The sequence below is a fragment of the Asterias amurensis genome, chromosome 8 (assembly GCF_032118995.1).
Source record: "Asterias amurensis chromosome 8, ASM3211899v1".
Lineage (NCBI taxonomy): Eukaryota > Metazoa > Echinodermata > Asteroidea > Forcipulatida > Asteriidae > Asterias > Asterias amurensis.
The window spans coordinates 13,227,150-13,246,531 of NC_092655.1; the positions used below are offsets into that span (position 1 = coordinate 13,227,150).

The 19,382-nt window shown below is 37.7% G+C and overlaps 3 protein-coding genes across 5 annotated transcripts in view; 1 reads left to right on the forward strand and 2 right to left on the reverse strand.

Moving 5' to 3' along the window:
- The window catches only part of LOC139940965 (ribose-5-phosphate isomerase-like), a 31,906-nt gene extending 26,938 nt beyond the window's left edge, over positions 1–4,968 (reverse strand). For both annotated transcript variants that reach the window (XM_071937370.1, XM_071937371.1), the window contains exons 1-4: positions 4,635–4,968; positions 3,669–3,729; positions 2,314–2,429; positions 1,422–1,486 (exon numbers count right to left, since the gene is read on the reverse strand). In XM_071937370.1, coding sequence (XP_071793471.1) covers positions 1,422–1,486; positions 2,314–2,429; positions 3,669–3,729; positions 4,635–4,853 — 461 coding nt within the window. In that variant the 5' untranslated portion in view covers positions 4,854–4,968. The remainder of the gene's footprint in view (positions 1–1,421; positions 1,487–2,313; positions 2,430–3,668; positions 3,730–4,634) is intronic.
- A 72-nt stretch (positions 4,969–5,040) lies between these two features.
- Positions 5,041–8,646, forward strand: LOC139940967 (protein FAM136A-like). The gene is made up of 3 exons (XM_071937374.1): positions 5,041–5,168; positions 6,652–6,792; positions 7,165–8,646. Exons 1-3 carry the CDS (start codon positions 5,067–5,069, stop codon positions 7,357–7,359), a joined length of 438 nt encoding a protein of 145 aa, XP_071793475.1. The 5' UTR covers positions 5,041–5,066; the 3' UTR covers positions 7,360–8,646.
- Positions 8,647–8,768: 122 nt separating this feature from the next.
- The window catches only part of LOC139940966 (exocyst complex component 4-like), a 40,851-nt gene continuing 30,237 nt past the window's right edge, over positions 8,769–19,382 (reverse strand). For both annotated transcript variants that reach the window (XM_071937373.1, XM_071937372.1), the window contains 4 exons: positions 18,053–18,171; positions 17,227–17,322; positions 16,115–16,226; positions 8,769–14,984 (listed from right to left, as the gene is read on the reverse strand). In XM_071937373.1, the coding sequence (XP_071793474.1) occupies positions 14,826–14,984; positions 16,115–16,226; positions 17,227–17,322; positions 18,053–18,171 (486 nt within the window). In that variant the 3' untranslated portion in view covers positions 8,769–14,825. The remainder of the gene's footprint in view (positions 14,985–16,114; positions 16,227–17,226; positions 17,323–18,052; positions 18,172–19,382) is intronic.

The following is a 19,382-nucleotide window of genomic DNA, read 5'->3' on the forward strand; positions in this document are numbered from 1 at the left end:
GGAGGTCATGGCCTCCGTTGACCTCCATAAACAAAACCCTGATAGAATCACTGATAAAACAGTAGACACAGTACTATCTGTCGTTCAAAATCCATCAGTCTATTTCAGTGTTCTTACTGAAGGATCCTAAACAGTGATGGTACTTTTGTCTAGGATCTACTTTCAAACCTGCGGGGGGAAAAAGCTGTCGATAAAGCATGCATCAAAAACACACAAAAAATATAACAACAAGGTCCAATACAGGGTTTACAATGTTCAATATACAAAATACAAAATATATAGTTCATGAAATTATGTTTGAAATCATCAGGAATGGTGAATTCTTGTTTGGGGGAGGAGTAGGGGTGTTAGGGGAGAGGGTAAGGGGAATGCAATACAACACTGAGGTAAACAGATCTTTGCAAGATCTGTTGAATGGTGGTCAGCAGACCATGTTGAAGTCAGCTAGGTGCCTGTAAAACACCTGTAGTACAGAAGTTGAGATAAATAACAAACAAAAGTATATTGAAAAAGCACTTTATGCAAAACACTATTTTATAATGGTGATGTTGTCCTCACAAACAAATTTGCCAAACCCAGGACAACAACACCACTTGAGATTACATGGATATACAAATGGGCACAAGAACATAATTATATCATTCAATCTGTGAATGGTAAACAAATTAGAAGGAAGAAACAGAAAAGATGCAAAGGGTTATTAACCGTACAGGGAAATTTAAAACCTGAAAACAGAAACCAATAGCATCAAATATGTTAGACTTGTCACCAATCCCTTTGGGATTTTAGCTCTGCATGTTTAACATGAACACCCTCGGCATCATGGCTAGACCTAGGTGACTAGTGAAGTTCACTACCTGAATAGTAGCACTTAAAGGGTCTATGTAACTTTTATAGGACAAAAAACACAATGTCCACAGATTTACACTTAACTTACACAGTTTGAAGATAATGATAGTAGAAAGCTTCCCTGAAAATATTACGTGCTGAGGTGCTGTAGATTTGGGGAAATGAGTAAAACAATGTCATGATTATTTCGTCTCATGAGACGAAAATTATTTTAATCATTTACAAACGTATTTTCCTGACATTGTTATACTCATTTCTCAAAAACTACAGCACCTCAGTGAGTAAAATTTGAAGGGAAACTTTCCACTATCATTATCTTCAAACCCTGTAAGTTTAATGTAAATCTATGGACATATTGAAAAGGTACCCAAATCCTTTAAACTAGGCTTGACTAAAACACAACTATTTACAACAATTTTTTCATGGTCGTGGCAGAGCGATTAACCAGGTAGTTGAAAAGCGGTAATCTCAACTGGACATCGCAATCAAAAGTCGTGACTTAGACACTAGTTGCCCAGGCCTTGTCATGGGTATTGAACTCAACTCAGGTCAAATGTCAAAGGTCAACTCACCCTCCTCCTTTAATGAGATTGAGGTCAGAGTCTACTTCGTCAGCACCATCGATGGCGACGTCTAACTGAAAATAATTAGAATCAATCGTCAGTGTCATTAAATGATTTTTTGATAACATTTGAGAAGAGTTCTGAAAGATTTGGATAGATTGAACTACATCATGAGAGGACTTACGAGAGGGCCTTTTAAAAGGTTACTGTATCTGATGATGGTTAACCCTCCTACTATCTGACCATTCAATACCATCCACTGTGGTTTTGAATGGGAATGCATCAGCCTGTTATATCATGCAGTGAATGTGTCTACACAGTACAGAGTCAACCCTCCTACTGTTGAACCATTCAATATCATCCAACTGTGGTTTTCAATGCTTAACTATGCCAGTCTGCAATATGATGTGTATGCATACATTAGATACAGAGTTCACAGTAGACCCTCCTGCTGTCTGATCATTTAATACTTTCTACTGTGGTTCAGAATGAAAGTAGATAAACTATGCCAGACTGCAATACTGTGTGGTGAATGCACAATGCATCATAGTACACACTTGTAACTTCTGTACATTCAGACACACTTAGCTCTTTCAACAGTTGTGTCACCATACACAACCCATACAGTTACATTATTTCAAATGGTTGGTCAACTCGCTGAAATATGTTCCAAAAGTAGGAGGGTTTAATAACTTCAGGCCTGTTTGCTTCGTTTATGAAAGGGCAAGGGCATTTTCTCCTGCATAAAAGGCACCCTATGAGGAAATTGTAAATTTCTACAGGAGCATTTCAAGGGCACCAAGGCAATGACCTGTGGGCATAGAGGCATTTGCCTTCATTGCCTCTGTGAAGTATCACGCCTGAACTTGAGAAATAATTAAAACACGGATCTGTACAATACCTCTGGTGTTCTTTCCAGGTCGCTCAATATGAGGTTATTATTTACAATCAGCTGATGTGCTTGGAATGAGGTGGGAACACACTTCACAGTTAACTTCTCCCCATGGACACGTTGTGCTAAAAGGAAAGGAATTTATTTATAGATGGGGCAATGGTGCCAGTGTCTGTTTTTTTAATAAAGCTGGTTGAAAACAAAGCGGAAATTTCCCTCGCAGTGCAATTATAATCCAAACCAAAAAATGCTATTACTTAAAGGAACACGTTGCCTTGGATCGGTCGAGTTGGTCTTTGAAAAGCGTTTGTAACCGTTTTTAATAAAATGCATATGGGTAGAAAGATGTTGTAAAAGTAGAATACAATGATCCACACAAACATGCCTCGAAATTGCGTGGTTTTCCTTTTACCTCGTCGACTAACACGTCGGCCATTTATGAGGGTCAAAATTTTGACTCCCATAAATGGCCGACTGTGTTAGTTCGCACAGTAGAAGGAAAACCATGCAATTTCGAGGCAAACTTGTGTGGATCATTGTATTCTACTTTTAAAACATCTTTCCAACCATATGCATTATATAAAAAACGGTTACAAACGCTTTTGTTTTGACCAACTCGTCCGATCCAAGGCAACGTGTTCCTTCAATCATTTTCAGGGGGTGTGGCTTAATACAGAGAATAACACAAACACAACAATCAATGCAACTCATTTTAGGGGAAACTTCAGTACACAGGCAGGCCTTGAAATTCATCTTTTTAAGATCTATTTCATTTTTGCAAGAATGTGCAATTCCATTTGGAAAATCTGAAAGGCTATGGGAAACTTTTGGAACAGCACCAAGGCCAAAACAACAGTCGTACTCCATGGCCTCTGTGCAATTCAGGCCTTGAATCTTGATCTTGATATTACGTCTGCACAAATCGCCTTGGATGTGGCTGTTGACGTGCAGTCCATTTTGATCATATAGGTCATGGCCTTGGTTGTTGGTATTGGTGCCCCTTGCAAATCTTCCCAATGGACCTGAAGCTTTTCCAGTAAGCCAAATTGAGGTCCATTGTACATGTATTGTGGAAACATCACTGCTGCACTAATTGGTTTAGGTAAAGTTGTCCATACACAACCTTACCAAACAGTGCACTCTTTTAGTGTCCACCATACTTCAAAAAGGCCAATGGAAGTGCCCATTATAAAATTTAAATGGCCTTGCCCCTTCTAATGTACAAAGCCATGCCTGGTAATTCCTGGCCAGATAGCACTCCATTTTGCAAACTTAAAGTAGCAAAGGAATGAGTGACCCAAACGTGTCACCACACACAAAGCACCATAAGACGGCCTGATAATTCTTTGAGGTATTACTCGTACCTAATCTCTCCACTGCATAGACGATGGTTGAACCGCTTCCCACACCTATACATGAATTATCCTGAAGTGAACAAGGAAACAGGAAAAATCAAATGTTGATGAGTAGCATGACAAATTGTTAATATTTATGACAACTATTATGAGTTTTAAAAACTATTATGAGTTTTAAAAACTGTCATGAGTGTATGACAAGTTGACATGAATCAACCATGTAGGGGAGCCTATGCTTCGTTTTTAGAAAGAGCAAAGTCACCCAGTCATTTTCTCTTTGATAAAGAGCACCCTTTTAAAATTGTAAAATTCTATCTGCATTTCAAGCAAGGACACCAAGGCAATGACCAGGGGGCATGGAGGCAATTGCCTTTGTTGCCTCTGTATTGTGAAGCATCAGGCCTGAAAAACATGAATAAATATGACCATTTTGAATATATGACAGTGACATTGCAAATTATTTGAAGAAATGACAAATGTGATAAACATTTGAAATTTTACGAATACACAACACATTTATTTTTACAAATGAAAACAGTTTGTACAACACATTTTACAAATATTTATGACAGTTTTTTATGAATATGACAAAATTTATGAAATAACAACAAATTTCATGAATATACGACACATTTTCAGAATATCATGATATATGCACAAAACATGAATGAATAATAATCACGAAAGAAATTCTTAAAATGAGAAAATTTAAGTAAAGATTAGCACCTGGTAGAAAAAAAGGAAGTTAAGTCAGGGGTCAAACACAAGAGAGACTAATGCAAGAAATGCCAAATTCAACAACTAATAAAAGAGCATGATAAATTTTAATTTAATAACTTAATAAAAATAATAAAAATATGCAGATATATTATAAATAAGTTTATAAGTTACGACTGTTCTCATTAATTTCAAATAACGATTCATCAATGAAAATTAAAGGTCAGCACGTTCTCGTTAGACTTATTTATATAATACCTTAACATGTTCATCAACGGCAGCATAAGCAGCAGATTTCTTGGCCATTTCAGTCAGGTCGGTCGCAGTGGCTGAACTCATTTTGCAAACTGCTGTCCAACCTTTCAAACAAGAAGGGGTGCTGTTCTCCACAACTTTTTCAGCCGAGTTTCTCCAGCAAAACCTACTAATTTCGGGGTGAAATTTAAGTAGTCTTAGAGTCACTGATAGTCGCAACATAAATGTCTTGGGTAAAGTGAAAGTTGTCAAGAAATGTGAAAGGGGGAGGTTTTTCGAGCCCACGTGTTGCTCTGAAAAAAAAACCTGCAAACAACACACGGAAGTGTTTGTTTCAGTCTGCAGAGCAGCGCGGGTAGATTTAAAAGTGCGCCCTCAAGAATATGACGTCAGCTAGCTCCAGCTGTTGTTTCTTTCGGCTACTAACTGGGCAAGATGGCGGAATCAATTGCGGTACAAGCGTGTAGAAAGCGAGTGGACGACTCCGTGACTTCCATGGTCAATGACTTGGACCAGGAGGCTTTTAGACAAATGCAGGTAGATATTGTGGAGTTAGTTGAGGTCCATTGTTGTTGTTGTGTGTGTTTTGTTCGCTGGATGGCAGTGATTGACCGTTTCCCCGGCGAGGCGGCGGTGTGCTGCTAGCGGCGACCTCTCTGTGACCCCCGGTCGCATGCGTCGGCCGGCTGGGGATGGGGTCATGCCGGTTATGTGACGGTGCCGAGTTTTGACTTTTGTATCTTACTTTTCGTTTGCTCTGGCTCGTCCGATTTATTGTTTTGTGCCCACAAATAAATACCCAAATGGAAACAGCAGAGACTATAGACTATAGTCATCTGGTATTGTGTCCGGAGCCGGGAACTAAATAATAAACTAATTTAATAAATTAATTTAAATATTATTTATAATTTTGCTTTATAGACCATGGATGGATACCCTATGGATGGAGGCTACATCTATGCATGGAGCAATAAACTAGATTATTGCTCCATGATCTATGTACCTCCATGTTTAGACAAGCTAAATTTTGTGCTGCAAAGGGATCACCATATTCAAGACTCACATAACTAGATTTCAGATTTGAACATGCTGAAGTTTGGGACAGTACAGGGGGAGGATTGTGTTTTTGTGGACACAACTAGCAAATTATTTCTTCTAGAAACCATGAGCTCACGGGGGAGCCTCAGGGGAGCCTTATTATATAAAAAAGTAGCAATTTATTATATAAAATTTGCCGAACAATTTGACTCTATTTGTGGAAAAAGCCTTTAAATCTCCTTTTATAACATAACAAAATAAACACTTTTTTTTTTTTTAAATAACCTTGCTTTTTCTTTTTTAACTTTTAAAGCCATTTATACACTTTCGGTAAACAGTATTGTCCAAGTCCCACACTTCGTGTATCACAACTTATATATAAAACAACAAACCTGTGAAAATTTAGGCTCAATCGGTCATCGGAGTCGGGAGAAAATAACGGGAAAACCCACTCTTGTTTCCGCGCGTTTCGCCATGTCATGACATGTGTTTAAAATAAATCCGTAATTCTCGCTAACGAGAATTTATATTGTTTTACTGTTTTCTCAAAAAGTAAAGCATTTCATGGACTAATATTTCAAGAGAAGTCTTTCACCATTACCTTCTGTAAACCCTGTAAATTATTTGTAAATCTGTGAACTTTTATTTTTTTGTCTGTACCAAAAGGGTCCAATGGCTTTAAATTACATGTACTATTAAATTACAGACAAATATCATGGACAAAATTTAATAATTTGGCCTTCTTAAGTTCTTGGGTGCAATCCAATACTTGTTAAAATGTATTTTGTTTGGTTTTATTTTATTAATTTAAACTTTTTTGTGAAAGGGGGGTGGAAGTTTTCATTAAAATATGCTTGTATGCTTTTTCTTAATGTTTTAAAATCGTACGATTGTTATTATGCAAATATATTTAGGGTTTTATTTAAGCAGTGAAAAACATGAAATGAAATTGTGTATATTTGTTTTGATTTTTTTTGTTCAGAAAAACATGTATTTGCAAAGTGCTAGATGCTGTGACAACACACAAGCTAGTATGCCGGAGGTGCAGCAGTGCATTGAGAGGTGTTCCCAACCATTGCAAGCAGCTCAAAACTATATGCAGTCCGAAATGAGTGATTTTATGGTAAGTTACTAAGAGTTCAAACGCCAAACGTTTTCATCTGTTTATTTCTAATCTTAAGAGTGCCGGAGATGGGGAACTCTGATTGAAAGGCAAAATGTTGACTGGATGCCTGCTCAGCAAGCAGCTTTTTTGATGCAACATGAGAAAAGTGCAGATAATGACCTTTGCTATCAATGATGCAACAAAACATTGGCTTTATGTCCCATCCAAAGGATGAAGTGTCTGAACCAGGACTTAAACTCACACTCTGCCGATCAGAAACACCAGAGCTTGAATTCAGTGCTTTTATCCACTCAGCCACAAAAGACATGAAGTCATATTTCAAATTTCCTTTTTAACCGTTCTAAATTTGTTTATTTCACACAACTTTAGGACAGATTACAGCGATGCGGCATGCAATGTCAAGATAACGTTAAAGATCGCATCCACCCGTCTGCATCCCCGCTCGAGGTTGACAAACTCAAAGGGGAGCTGGAAAACTGCGTCATTCAGTGCGGAGATAAACACATCAGTCTGCTGCCCATTATGAAAAAAAGAATGTTAGAGAATCTATCAAAGTATCGCTGATTAAATGCCGGTTTTGGAGATGGGTAAAAATTAAAGATGCTGCAGTAGTGGGGAGCTTTACGGTTCAGAGTTCCCCAAGATGTCTGAAAGAATGTGTGCTTGTGATTAGATGAACTGTTTGGTTTTTCATGGCAGCTCAAGGTTTGGGTACTTTCACCTGGCAATGGTTATTTCGGTGACTGAAAGATACCTTTTAGGGTCAGGGATTGAAGGGGGCGAGGTTACTTAACCACTTTCACACTACTCTCCTCCCCGAGGTTGCCCCAGGGAAATAACGGGAATAGCCACCCCTGCTCTATAGAGTAGGAGTACATGTAAGTGGTATTCTTGGGTATTCTTGAAATGTGCAGCTTGAACTCAGTGGAATAGGGTCCAAGGCGGGAACAGTGTGAAAGTGCGCCGGGGTAACCAGTGGTAACAAAAACACTGGGGGTCTCCCCAGGGCTGTAAGAACTACAGGGTTAAAAGGGCTTTAGGCTGAGAATTGCAGGCATTCCGGTTCTTCATTCAGCTGAACTTGTATAAATGTCAAAATTTTTATAAAATCATATATTTGGTAAACAAAAATTAGTCGGAGGTGATCCAAACATTGACTTGTTTCAACGAACACAGCTATTCTCATAGCTATTGAACTTGGCTTTTGATAAGTATCCTTTCTGTGAAAGAGCTCAGAATCAGTTTTGTTTACGAACACAATTGTTTGTCATTAATTTCAACTTCTGTCTTCCAGAAGAAGCTTTTATGATTTTTGACAGAACTTTACAATGCAGAATTGAAAATTACCCTAATTGTCCAAACCCTTCTAAATCCTACAGCATTGTTTGATTTTGTTGGACTGAGGACTGTACTTGTAAACTGATCATGCTTTACTTGGGATCAGGCATACCACCATAATCAAAGTCCAACAGTTTGGGTGTTGAGTTACTGAATGGTGTTTGACTGAGGACTGCACTAGTAAACTGATCATGCTTTACTTGGGATCAGGCATACCACCATAATCAGAGTCTAACAGTTTGGTTGTTGAGTTACTGAATGGTGTTTGACCGAGGACTGCACTAGTAAACTGATCATGCTTTACATGGGATCAGGCATACCACCATAATCAGAGTCCAACAGTTTGGGTGTTGAGTTACTGAATGGTGTTTGACCGAGGACTGCACTAGTAAACTGATCATGCTTTACTTGGGATCAGGCATACCACCATAATCAGAGTCCAACAGTTTGGGTGTTGAGTTACTGAATGGTGTTTGACCGAGGACTGCACTAGTAAACTGATCATGCTTTACTTGGGATCAGGCATACCACCATTACTATTCAGATATTTAGTTATTTTAAATCCATTATTAGTGGGGTTTTTTTTTGGGGGGGGGGAATCAAATGATGTTTTTCTCTTTAAAAGAGAGAAAAACATGTAAACATTTTACTGCAGGTTCAGGTGTAGTTGTACAGTTAAAGTGTGCCCAGACAGCACCTGTAACTAATAATATTGTGCAATTATTACAATTAAAAAGCTGCAAAAGGCCAGTTTCTTACACATGTTTTAAAGTAAAGTAGGTGATAATTTAATGTTCTCGGAATGTATTAGGTAGACTTACCTAGTCTATAGTAGTCTTAAAATCAAGGCGGTAATTGTTAAAGGGAAGGTACACTATTGGTAATTGTCAAAGACCAGTGTTCTCACTTGGCGTATCTCAACATACATGTACATGTATACATAAAATAAACCTGTGAAAATTTGAGCTCAATTGGTCATCGGAGTTGGTAGAAAATGATGAAAGAAAAACACCCTTGTTGGACGAATTTGTGTGCTTTCAGATAGGAATAAAAGACTTCTAGCTAGAAGTCTTTTATTATTTTAGTGAGAAATTACCTCTATTTCAAACTCTATGCTACTTCAGAGGGAGCCGTTTCTCAGACTGTTTTATACTATCAACAGCTCTCCAATGCTCGTTACCAAGTCAGTTTTTAAGTTAATATTTGTTTTGAGTAATTACCAAACGTGTACCTTCCCTTTAAGTGCGATATAGTTACGGGGACGGTACACACATCCTCGATCCCAGTATGTGTGTGAGTCAGTGGCATTTACCAGAGCTGCCAGGCGCTACCTACAACCGTTGCATGAATGTATAATCGCACTGTGACTGTTGCATGAACAGCAGAATGTGTGTTTTTAACAGCTAGGCAGCGCCTAACGACTTGTCGTCAAGTCTAAGTCTATAGCTGCCAGTTCCATAGACTGATTAGACTTTCCCCAAGTCCTCTGAAGTTATCCATGTCAGACAGAATATGAAGTAAGATTATACTTTTAAAATTAAAGTATTATTATTTTAATTGATACACAGATTGTTAAACATGTGCATTTGTTATTGATGATTTTAAACTTAATATTTTTACCCCATAAGGTTTATCGCGATTCAGAAATGCAATGCATTGTGGGATTGAATATGGGTCGGTTTCTATGCAGTGTCTACGACTCGCGCACGCAATGCCTATACCTTTGTGTGGGTTCAACAGCGCCCTCTCTTGATATTTTGCTATTCGCGATAAATCTTATTTTTGTTAACGAGGTAGATTACCGATCAATTTGATCAATGCTTTTCAGACGGGTAAGAAAGACGATTTCTGACCTCAGATTTCTTCCTAAAGTTGATGGGTTACATCCTATGCCCTAACAAGATTTTTAAAGATTCGAGAAAAAGCTTCTATTTATTTGCACACACAAAACTCTGCCAATAATAAGTGTCAGTTATTTACAAACTAAAAATGTTGGGATAGCAACATTACCTCGTGTGTATTGTGTGCAATGTCTGCAGCTGCAACAGTTTTTTGTATATTTTGTTTCCGTTTTGAAACAGCATCATGTAAAAATACATTCACAGAAAAAACAATTCTTTACATTCGAGCCATTCAACTTGAAACATTTTTTGTTACAGTGATTCTGTATGAATTCTAACTACCTCATGGCTAACAAGTTACTGGGCATTTTATGCATTGCAGACAAGATTTTCATCAGATTTAAATTTGATTTCTGATTTTTACCCTCAGATCATGACATTTTTACTAAATAACAATATGATTAAAGGCAGCGGACACTATTGGTAATTACTAAAAATAATTATCGTCATAAAACCTTTCTTGATTACGAGTAATGGGGAGAGGTTGGTAGTATAAAACATTGTGAGAAACAGCTCCCTCTGAAGTGACGTAGTTTTCGAGAAAGAAGAAATTTTCCACGAAATTGATTTCGAGACCTCAAGTTTAGAGTTTGAGGTCTCGAAATCAAGCGTCAGAAAGCACACAACTTTGTGTGACAAGGGTGTTTTTTCTTTCATTGTTATCTCGCAACTTCGACGACCGATTGAGCTCAAATTTTCAAAGGTTTGTTATTTTATGCATATGTTGAGACTGGTCTTTGACAATTACCAATAGTGTCCACTGCCTTTAACGGCCCGAAATTAAAGGTATCTGAAATAATTAGGAGTGTTTGAGTACAAGAAACTTTTCTATGGAAGATTTGTAACTGTATGCAATTTGGGTGTTGGAGTTTAAAGGGGAAAGTTATGAAAACTTCATATTCTTAAAATGGTATTTAAAATGTAGATGAATAACGAGAAATAAATAGAAAAAAGAACTCTTTCTTGTGTGTGTAATTTATTTATTGTTGCTTTTTATTATAACAGTTAATTTTTTTTATACAAGCTTTGACAAGACACTTAAAGGAACACGTTGCCTTGGATCGGTCGAGTTGGTCTTTGAAAAGCGTATGTAACCGTTTGTTATAAAATGTATATGGTTAGAAAGATCTTTTAAAAAGAAAATATAATATCCACACAAGTATCACTCGAAATTGCGTGGTTTTCCTCTTACCTCGTCGACAAACACGGTCGCCCACGGTCACGGTCAAATTTTTGACTCCCATAAATGGCCAACCGTGTTAGTTCGCAAAGTAAAAGGAAAACCACACAATTTCGAGGCAAATGTGTGTGGATCATTGTATTCTACTTTTTAAACATCTTTCTAACCATATGCATTTTATAACACAAACGGTTACAAACGCTTTTGAAAGACCAACTCGACTGATCCAAGGCAACGTGTTCCTTTAAGATTTACAGTGTGAATCTTTGACTCTAAATCGGCAAATGAAATAAAGTTAGAATTGGTGGAAAATAGCAATAAAATAGAAAGAGTAACAAACTAGAACTTCAGTGGTTTACTTACCAGTTCCAATGATGGGTTGTAATGAACCTCAAGTGATTCTGATTTTGGATCCTTTACGACAGACACTTTGAGAAAACTGCCTGAAGAATTACTTGGTTTTTCGATCAAAATTAAATTGATTAAACAGACAATATGACGTTCTTGACTAACCTTATCATGTTAAGTTTAAGCCACTGTACTATACACAACTTTTTTTACTCCTGGGTGAAGGGAAGCAATTATGGGACCATGACTTGATTGAGGTTACAAGTATTGTGTTCATGGCCTGGGTTCAAGCTCATACCAAGACGACTGGGCCATCAGGAAACAATGTATGATCTTCTTGACTAGTACGTAATTAAATAGTTATTGACGTTAAGTACAGGTATTACATTAATTTCTTTATAATAGATGTTAAATTTGCATCAAAAGAATATTAATTTTGGTTTTTACCCACACACCGATGTGTGTTAGCACTGTATACTCAGTACTTTCCCGAGTCTTGTAAAAAAATATCACAGGCATGTTACTCGGGTGGGATTCAAACCCACGACCCTTGCAATTCTAGAGCAGTGTCAAACCAACTAGACTACCGAGGTTGCCCGGTAGCTAGAGGTAGTTCGAATCCTATGTATTGGCAGCGGGTACCGCAACGATATAAGAGATGTTAAATTTGCATCGGATACACTGCTCTAGAATTGCAAGGGTCATGGGTTCGAATCCCACCCGAGTAACATGCCTGTGATATTTTTTTCACAGGACTCCGGAAAGTACTGAGTATACAGTGCTAACACACATCGGTGTATGGGTAAAAACCAAAATTAATATTAATTTCTTTGTCAAGTTTCATACTCGCATCATCAAGTAAAGCTTGTGACCTTGCACTACATGACAGGTTGGAGGTTCGACTCCAACCAGAATCATTTGGAAATATTTTCCACAGGTCTAGCAATGCATCATGCATTTTTATTTTGACCCTTGCCAATAAAATGCTCCCACATTGCAATCAGATAGAAGTGCGTTGAGTAAAAAGTGTTACACTAACTACACTAACTGGACCTTAAATTTGTCTGTGCGAGAATTACGCCAACTTGTCAAATCTTGATTAAGCATGATTGAGTCACTGTACATTACAATATTGCACATGCATTCTATGATGCTAAACATATAAAAAAAATATTATCATTGGCATATTTGTTTTTTTCCATTTTTCTTCTAAAAAGAAAGGTGTTGATTTTCATGACAAAATCATGAAATAATATTTATTTAAAAAAAAATTTTACATGTATATTTGGTTTTTGTTATCCTCTTGCCTGCCATACTTTTCCTCTAAAATCGAGCTCAACACAATCTCCTATTTATAAATATAACTAAGCACATTTGCTTAGCACAGACCAGACCCAAGAAGGGTTACCAGCCGATATGCCATGTGATCCGTATCATTTTGCCCGGTTCCCGTCTAACAGGACAAACCCAGATTACGCCCTTCTGCAAGGCACCCCTTGATTTAAAGATGCTACATGTATGTCAGATTTTTTGCCCCAAACATTAAAAAATATATTTTTTTGAGTGAATGGTATTTCAAAGAGTATCACCCGCTCTAACGAAAAAAAGTTTAACTTTTACTTTTAATGGTCAGGAACCATGGCAACAATTTAAAACGTTTCTTATAAAACACATAAGAACTGGTCACGTGATATATTGTCGGGATCCTGACAAAAACTAATTTTGAGCACTTTATTTCACTGCTACTAATAATTGGCGGACTTTTCCGAGCAATGGCTAAAATGAAAGCTTGTAACTTTCTCGACCCCCATCAAAATACCTATTGAATTTTAAATCAAAATTTTGGGATCGAATCAGCCAAAAATCTGACATAGCATCTTTAATAGTTAGCAGGGAATATTTTGCTCCCATACATGCATAATTTTCCCTTTCCTTACCATAATCAATTTAGTCTACGACACTCGCACCCATCTTCCTTACCATTAATGACTTCAGACCAAGTATACAAACACAAAAGCACTCAAGTTTGAGCGCAAAGGCCATTTGTTTTTTCAGCTGTAGTTTTTTGCCATCTTTACCCTCCATACTCAAGCTTGCCATCATTGGAAAGGCAATGATCAGATCTTTCCAAATTGGGAGTGGAAAGATCCGAAATGCCAAACAGCTATGGAGTGCCATTTGGTTGTGTACCAAAAAAAGCTTGAGTTTACATATCAAGCTGAGGAAACAAAGGCCAAGAACTTGGACATTTCTTGGCTGATCTCAATGTTTTTGTTTGTTTATACAATATAGCGAATTCAACAAGTAAGACATTTGTTGTTACTTACTCTGCTGTAAAACAACATCTTCAAGGAGATAGTGGAGTTTGTAAAAATGGCCATTGAAGGAAAGCTTTCTGTTGTGTAAGAATGTGTGTTTCACGCTTGAGTGGCCAAACCATTCAGTCACCAGTGAAAGTTCATGACCGAACAATTCTTTAAAGCCATTACACACTTTCGGTAAACAGTATTGTCCAAGTCCCACACTTCGTGTATCACGACTTATATATAAAATAACAAACCTGTGAAAATTAAGGCTCAATCGGTCATCGGAGTCGGGAGAAAATAACTGGAAAACCCACCCTTGTATCCGCGCATTTCGCCGTGTCATGACGTGTTTAAAATAAATCCGTAATTCTTGCTATCGAGAATTGATATTGTTTTAATGTTTTCTCAAAAAGTGAAGCATTTCATGAAACAATATTTCAAGAGAAGTCGTTCACCATTACCTTCTGTAAACCCTGTAAATTATTTGTAAATCTGTAAACTTTTTTTGTTTTTTGTACCAAAAGTGTATAATGGCTTTAAAGGCAGTGGACACTATTGGTAATTGTCAAAGACTAGCCTTCACAGTTGGTGTATCTCAACATATGCATAAAGTAACAAACCTGTGGAAATTTGAGCTCAATCGGTCATCGAAGTTGCGAGACAATACCAAAAGAAAAATAACCCTTGTCAAACGAAGTTGTGTGCGTTTAGATGGTTGATTTCGAGACCTCAAGTTCTAAATCTGAGGTCTCAAAATCAAATTCGCTGAAAATTACTTCTTTCTCGAAAACTATGGCACTGCAGAGAGAGCCGTTTCTCACAATGTTTTATACCATCAACCTCTCCCCATTACTCGTCACCAAGAAAGATTTTATGCCAATAATTATTTTGAGTAATTACCAATAGTGTCCACTGCCTTTAAGGAGAGGGTTGACATTCGAACAGATGTTTCTAGAGCTAGACTGCCTCCATCATTATTTCCTCCAGTTTCTTCAGCATCTTAGTGAGTTGTTTCTGATCGAAGGCCGGGCTGCTCCGCTGCTGAAGATGAACCAGATTGCGATACTCCAACTCCTTGCAGAAAGCTCCCTGCTCAACGATGCCGTTCAGAATCTCCTACAAGATGGAAGACGCAGAGTTAGTTTGAGAAGAGTCTCAGTTAAAGAGATGACAAGCAGGACTTGAAATTCAAGACTACGCCAAATGTCTCTTAGCTCAGAACACTAGGCGAGAAATATTTCTTCAAGGCACAGCAGCCAATTTCACGAAACAATAGGATTAATCCTGTCTCGAATTAGGAGGAGTCACTCGTCCTAACTGAGGATGTGTTAAATTCATCCTAATGTCTATGGACTTAGAACTTAACTCATCCTAAGTCCTAAGATTAATCCTAAGATAGGAAGAGTTTGGGGAAATCGATGGCCGGACACAAGTGGCAATTGACAAAGACCAGTGTTCTCACTTGGTGTATCAAAAAATATGCATAAAAAACCAAACCTGTGAACATTCGGCTCACTTGGTCATTGGAGTTGCCAGAAAATAATGACAGAAATTTGTGTGCCTGAAAAGGTCTCAGGCCAGAAGTCTTTCTCAGATTAAAATATTTCAGTGAAAAATTACCGCTTTCTCAAAAACTATGTTACTCCAGAGGGATTTGCTTCTCATAATGTTTTAAACCATCAACAGTTCTCTGTAACTTGTTACAGAGAAAGTTTTTATGCTAATATCTATTTATATATTAACTAACTTCGTTTTTGATGTTTGCTCAACTTTCAGCAAGCAGTTAAAAACAAAAGTGTACATACAATTTAGTAACTCTTTAAGGTTAAACAGTAGACTGCATGAGTTGTTCTGCCAAAATACTTGACTCTGGTCAGTGGTCCAGTGAGTTTGTCAAAAGCCTCTGTCAATTTGAGACTTTTGAACACTAGTTGTCAGCTGACTTAACAGGTAAATGTCCATTGTTTACCTAGGCCCTTTACGAAACTGGGGCTTGGCTTTTGATTCAGCTCAGGCTAACTTAGCCCCCAGTTGTTTTGATAATTTGCGCGCGCTTTGCGTATGCGCTCAGGGCTTCAGACGAGAGAACGGAGCCTGAAGCCTAATCCAAAGTCGATGTTTTGTAAGGGCCCTAGTTCTGAGCGTGCTCACATTGCCAAAAACAGTGGATTCACCTGGTAGCTCTGCTGCCACCAAGTGTCCTGCAAATTGTCCCATCGTATTTGAAAGGTTCAAATGGTACTTACGTCTGTGCTTTTGTACATGAGTTCATAGTAGTTCCGTGCATGATCTAGATCGGTCTCCCTGGACATGGTAATATTTGTCAAGTTCTGCTGCAGAATGAAGATGTTTCTACACCTGTAGAGTCAGAGAGTGAATTGTTATTATAAATAACTTATAAAGGCACTGGAAAAGCTTGGTAATTACTCGAAAATATATATTTGCATAATAACATACATGGTAACGAGCAACAGAGAGCTGTTGATGGTATAAATCATTGTGAGAAACCGACTCCCTCTGAAGTAACGTAGTTTTTGAGAAAGAGATTATTTCGCACTAAATTATTTGAATCTGAGAAAGACTTCAGGCCTCAAGCCTGTCTCCGGCATCTTAAAGCACACAACAAGGGTGTTTTTTCTTTTATTATTTTCTTGCAACTTCGATGAGAGACCACATCATTTTGTGTTTTACCGGTTACAAGTAATTTATCTTAGAGTCACACAACTCAAATAGTCCACTACTTCGGTGAAGTGCTAGATAAATAGGAGAGAAATCTAATAAGAAAATTGATAAGAAATCAACAGACCCATTCTATTTTTGACATGGCTTACAGGGCACTGGGGCACCAAGTAACAAAAGAGAAACTGTTCGTCTGAGCAGGGAGAAACTGTGGATAAGGCGCCTCCAGACCATTCAACCCCCATGGTCTGTATTTCATCTATCTCCACTTGACTGCTTCTGCCGTCGATTTCACAAAGAATTAGGACTCATCTTATCTTGAGTTAGGACAAGTAACTCTTTCTAACTTAGGATTAATCTTAAGGTCTGCATGCTACAGTGCAGGGTTGGGACTTGTCCTACGTCCTAAGATTAGTCTTAAGTTAGGAAGAGTTTTGTGAAATTGACGGCAGATACACTTCTATACCTGTTCATGTGTTTTGTGTTGTTATTTAGCCTTTGAAAAAGAATCGCTGCTAGGGTCAAAACGTCAGGCCACTTTTGCATATTACCATAGGTCCTTTTGGTCGGTAGGCAGTTTGCAACAGTTATTCTATTGTCTCACGAAATCAAAAAGGTAGATAGATATTTATCAATGCCATATTAGATGAAGAAAGGTAACAAGATATCATGTACGTACATTTTCTTGATTCCATTCTCGTTGATTCTCTTGATGTACTGGGCACTGTTGATCAGAATGAACGAGATGAGGTGACCAAGACCTTCAAAGACGTACCTGAAAAAGTAATTAATCCGATTAAATGAAGATTGGATTAGATTAGCTTCAGTATTGTACCTATAATCATAGTAATCAGATTAGTTTAAGATAGGATTAGATAAGATAAGATAAAAAAAAATATATGAGACTAGATGTCTTAAACTCTTCTGAATCTTGGCAGATTTAGAAACACAATAAGATTTCACTGTCCAAGAACAGTTTGGATACTTCTCGCCCAAATGTGCATCCCTTACTTAAGCAACATCACCACCATCATGCCAGCATTCTCCTGAAGACGAGCAGAGTAAACTGTTTGAAACGTCAAGACCACACCGGCTCTTTTCAGAGCCAACACTCCCTCAAAAGAGCTCTTATACATGGTTGTACCCGCAAGTTTACTATTTAGTATTCATAGTTACTTCTTATCTTTTTCACACCAAGTAAAGCTTCAAACACCATTTACAATAAGGTGTATTTACTGTAAGTAAAAGGTCTGGGCCCAATTTCATAGAGCTGCTAAAGCACAAAATTTTGCTTAAGCAAAAAAATCCTTGCTTAGTAAAATCAGATTACCGGCCAAGACTCCACTCAATTGTTATGCTAAGTAAACAACAGCTAAATACCAGTCTCAAGCAATGTATATGGCATGACATTTTTGCCAGTAACATGTGAAAAATAACGGAGCTATTTTCGTGCTTAAGCAAATTTGTTGCTTAAGCAGCTCTATGAAATTGGCCCCTGGTCTTACTTGAATTTATGCGGCATGAGGCTTGGGTTAAGAGCTTCCTCCAATGTTGTCAGATCTTTGTTGAGTTTCAGTACGTTGGGGTCAGGATCCACATTGTCAGCACTGATGAAGAAACTAGACTGTAATGTAAATAGAGAAAATTACACAACCAAATTACCTAAAATTAAAAGCATGGGTGTAATGGTTCATTAAAGGCAGTGGACACTATTGGTAACTACTCAAAATAATTATTAGCATAAAACCTTTCTTGGTGATGAGTAATGGGGAGAGGTTGACGGTATAAAACATTGTGAGAAACGGCTCCCTCTGAAGTGCCATAGTTTTCAAGAAGTAATTTTCCACGAATTTGATTTCGAGACCTCAGATTTAGAACTTGAGGTCTTAAAATCAACCATTTAAACGCACACAACTGCGTGTGACAAGGGTGTTTTTTTTTCTTTCATTATTATCTTGCAAGTCCGATGACCGATTGAGCTCAAATTTTCACAGGTTTGTTATTTTATGCATATGTTGAGATACACCAACTGTGAAAGTTAGTCTTTGACAATTACCAATAGTGTCCACTGCCTTTAAGAAAAGCTGCCGTGATTATTAAAAATACTTTCACAAGTACCTCTTCTTGCTGAATACTTCTTCTTACTAGTTTATCAGAGGCGTGGACAGTGTTTTTAATAATCATAAAAGTTCAAACAAAAGGTTTTCCTCCAACCAGCTCTTCCCCTGGCATGACACTGTGAATGGGATCTCGGTTGCAACCGCTAAATGATTAACTACATGCTGAAACTTAGGCAAGGTTTTCACTGTTTCTCCTGACTCACACAAATGATTTAGCCCAAATGTCCACCATTTTGTTTTTTTTCCAAGTGTATGGTTGATGTTCATCAACTGACCCTATCAACCTGACAAAGAAAATGAGCATAATACGCAGATTTAGGCCATACCCATTAAAGACACTGGACACTATCGGTTATTGTCAAAGACCAGTCTTCTCAACATATGCATCAAAGAGCAAACCTGTGAAAATTTGAGCTCGATTGGTCGTCGGAGTTAAGAGATAACTATGAAAGAAGAAAAAACGCCCTTGCCACACAAAGTTGTGTGCTTTCAGATGCTTGATTTTGAGACCTCAAATTCTAAACTTGAGGTCTCGAAATCAAATTCGTGGGAAATTACTTCTTTCTAAAAACTACGTCACTTCAGAGGGAGCCGTTTCTCACAATGTTTTATACTATCAACCTCTCCCCATTACTCGTTACCAAGTAAGGTTTTATGCTGATAATTATTTTGAGTAATTACCAATAGTGTCCACTGCCTTTAAACATGTAAAAAC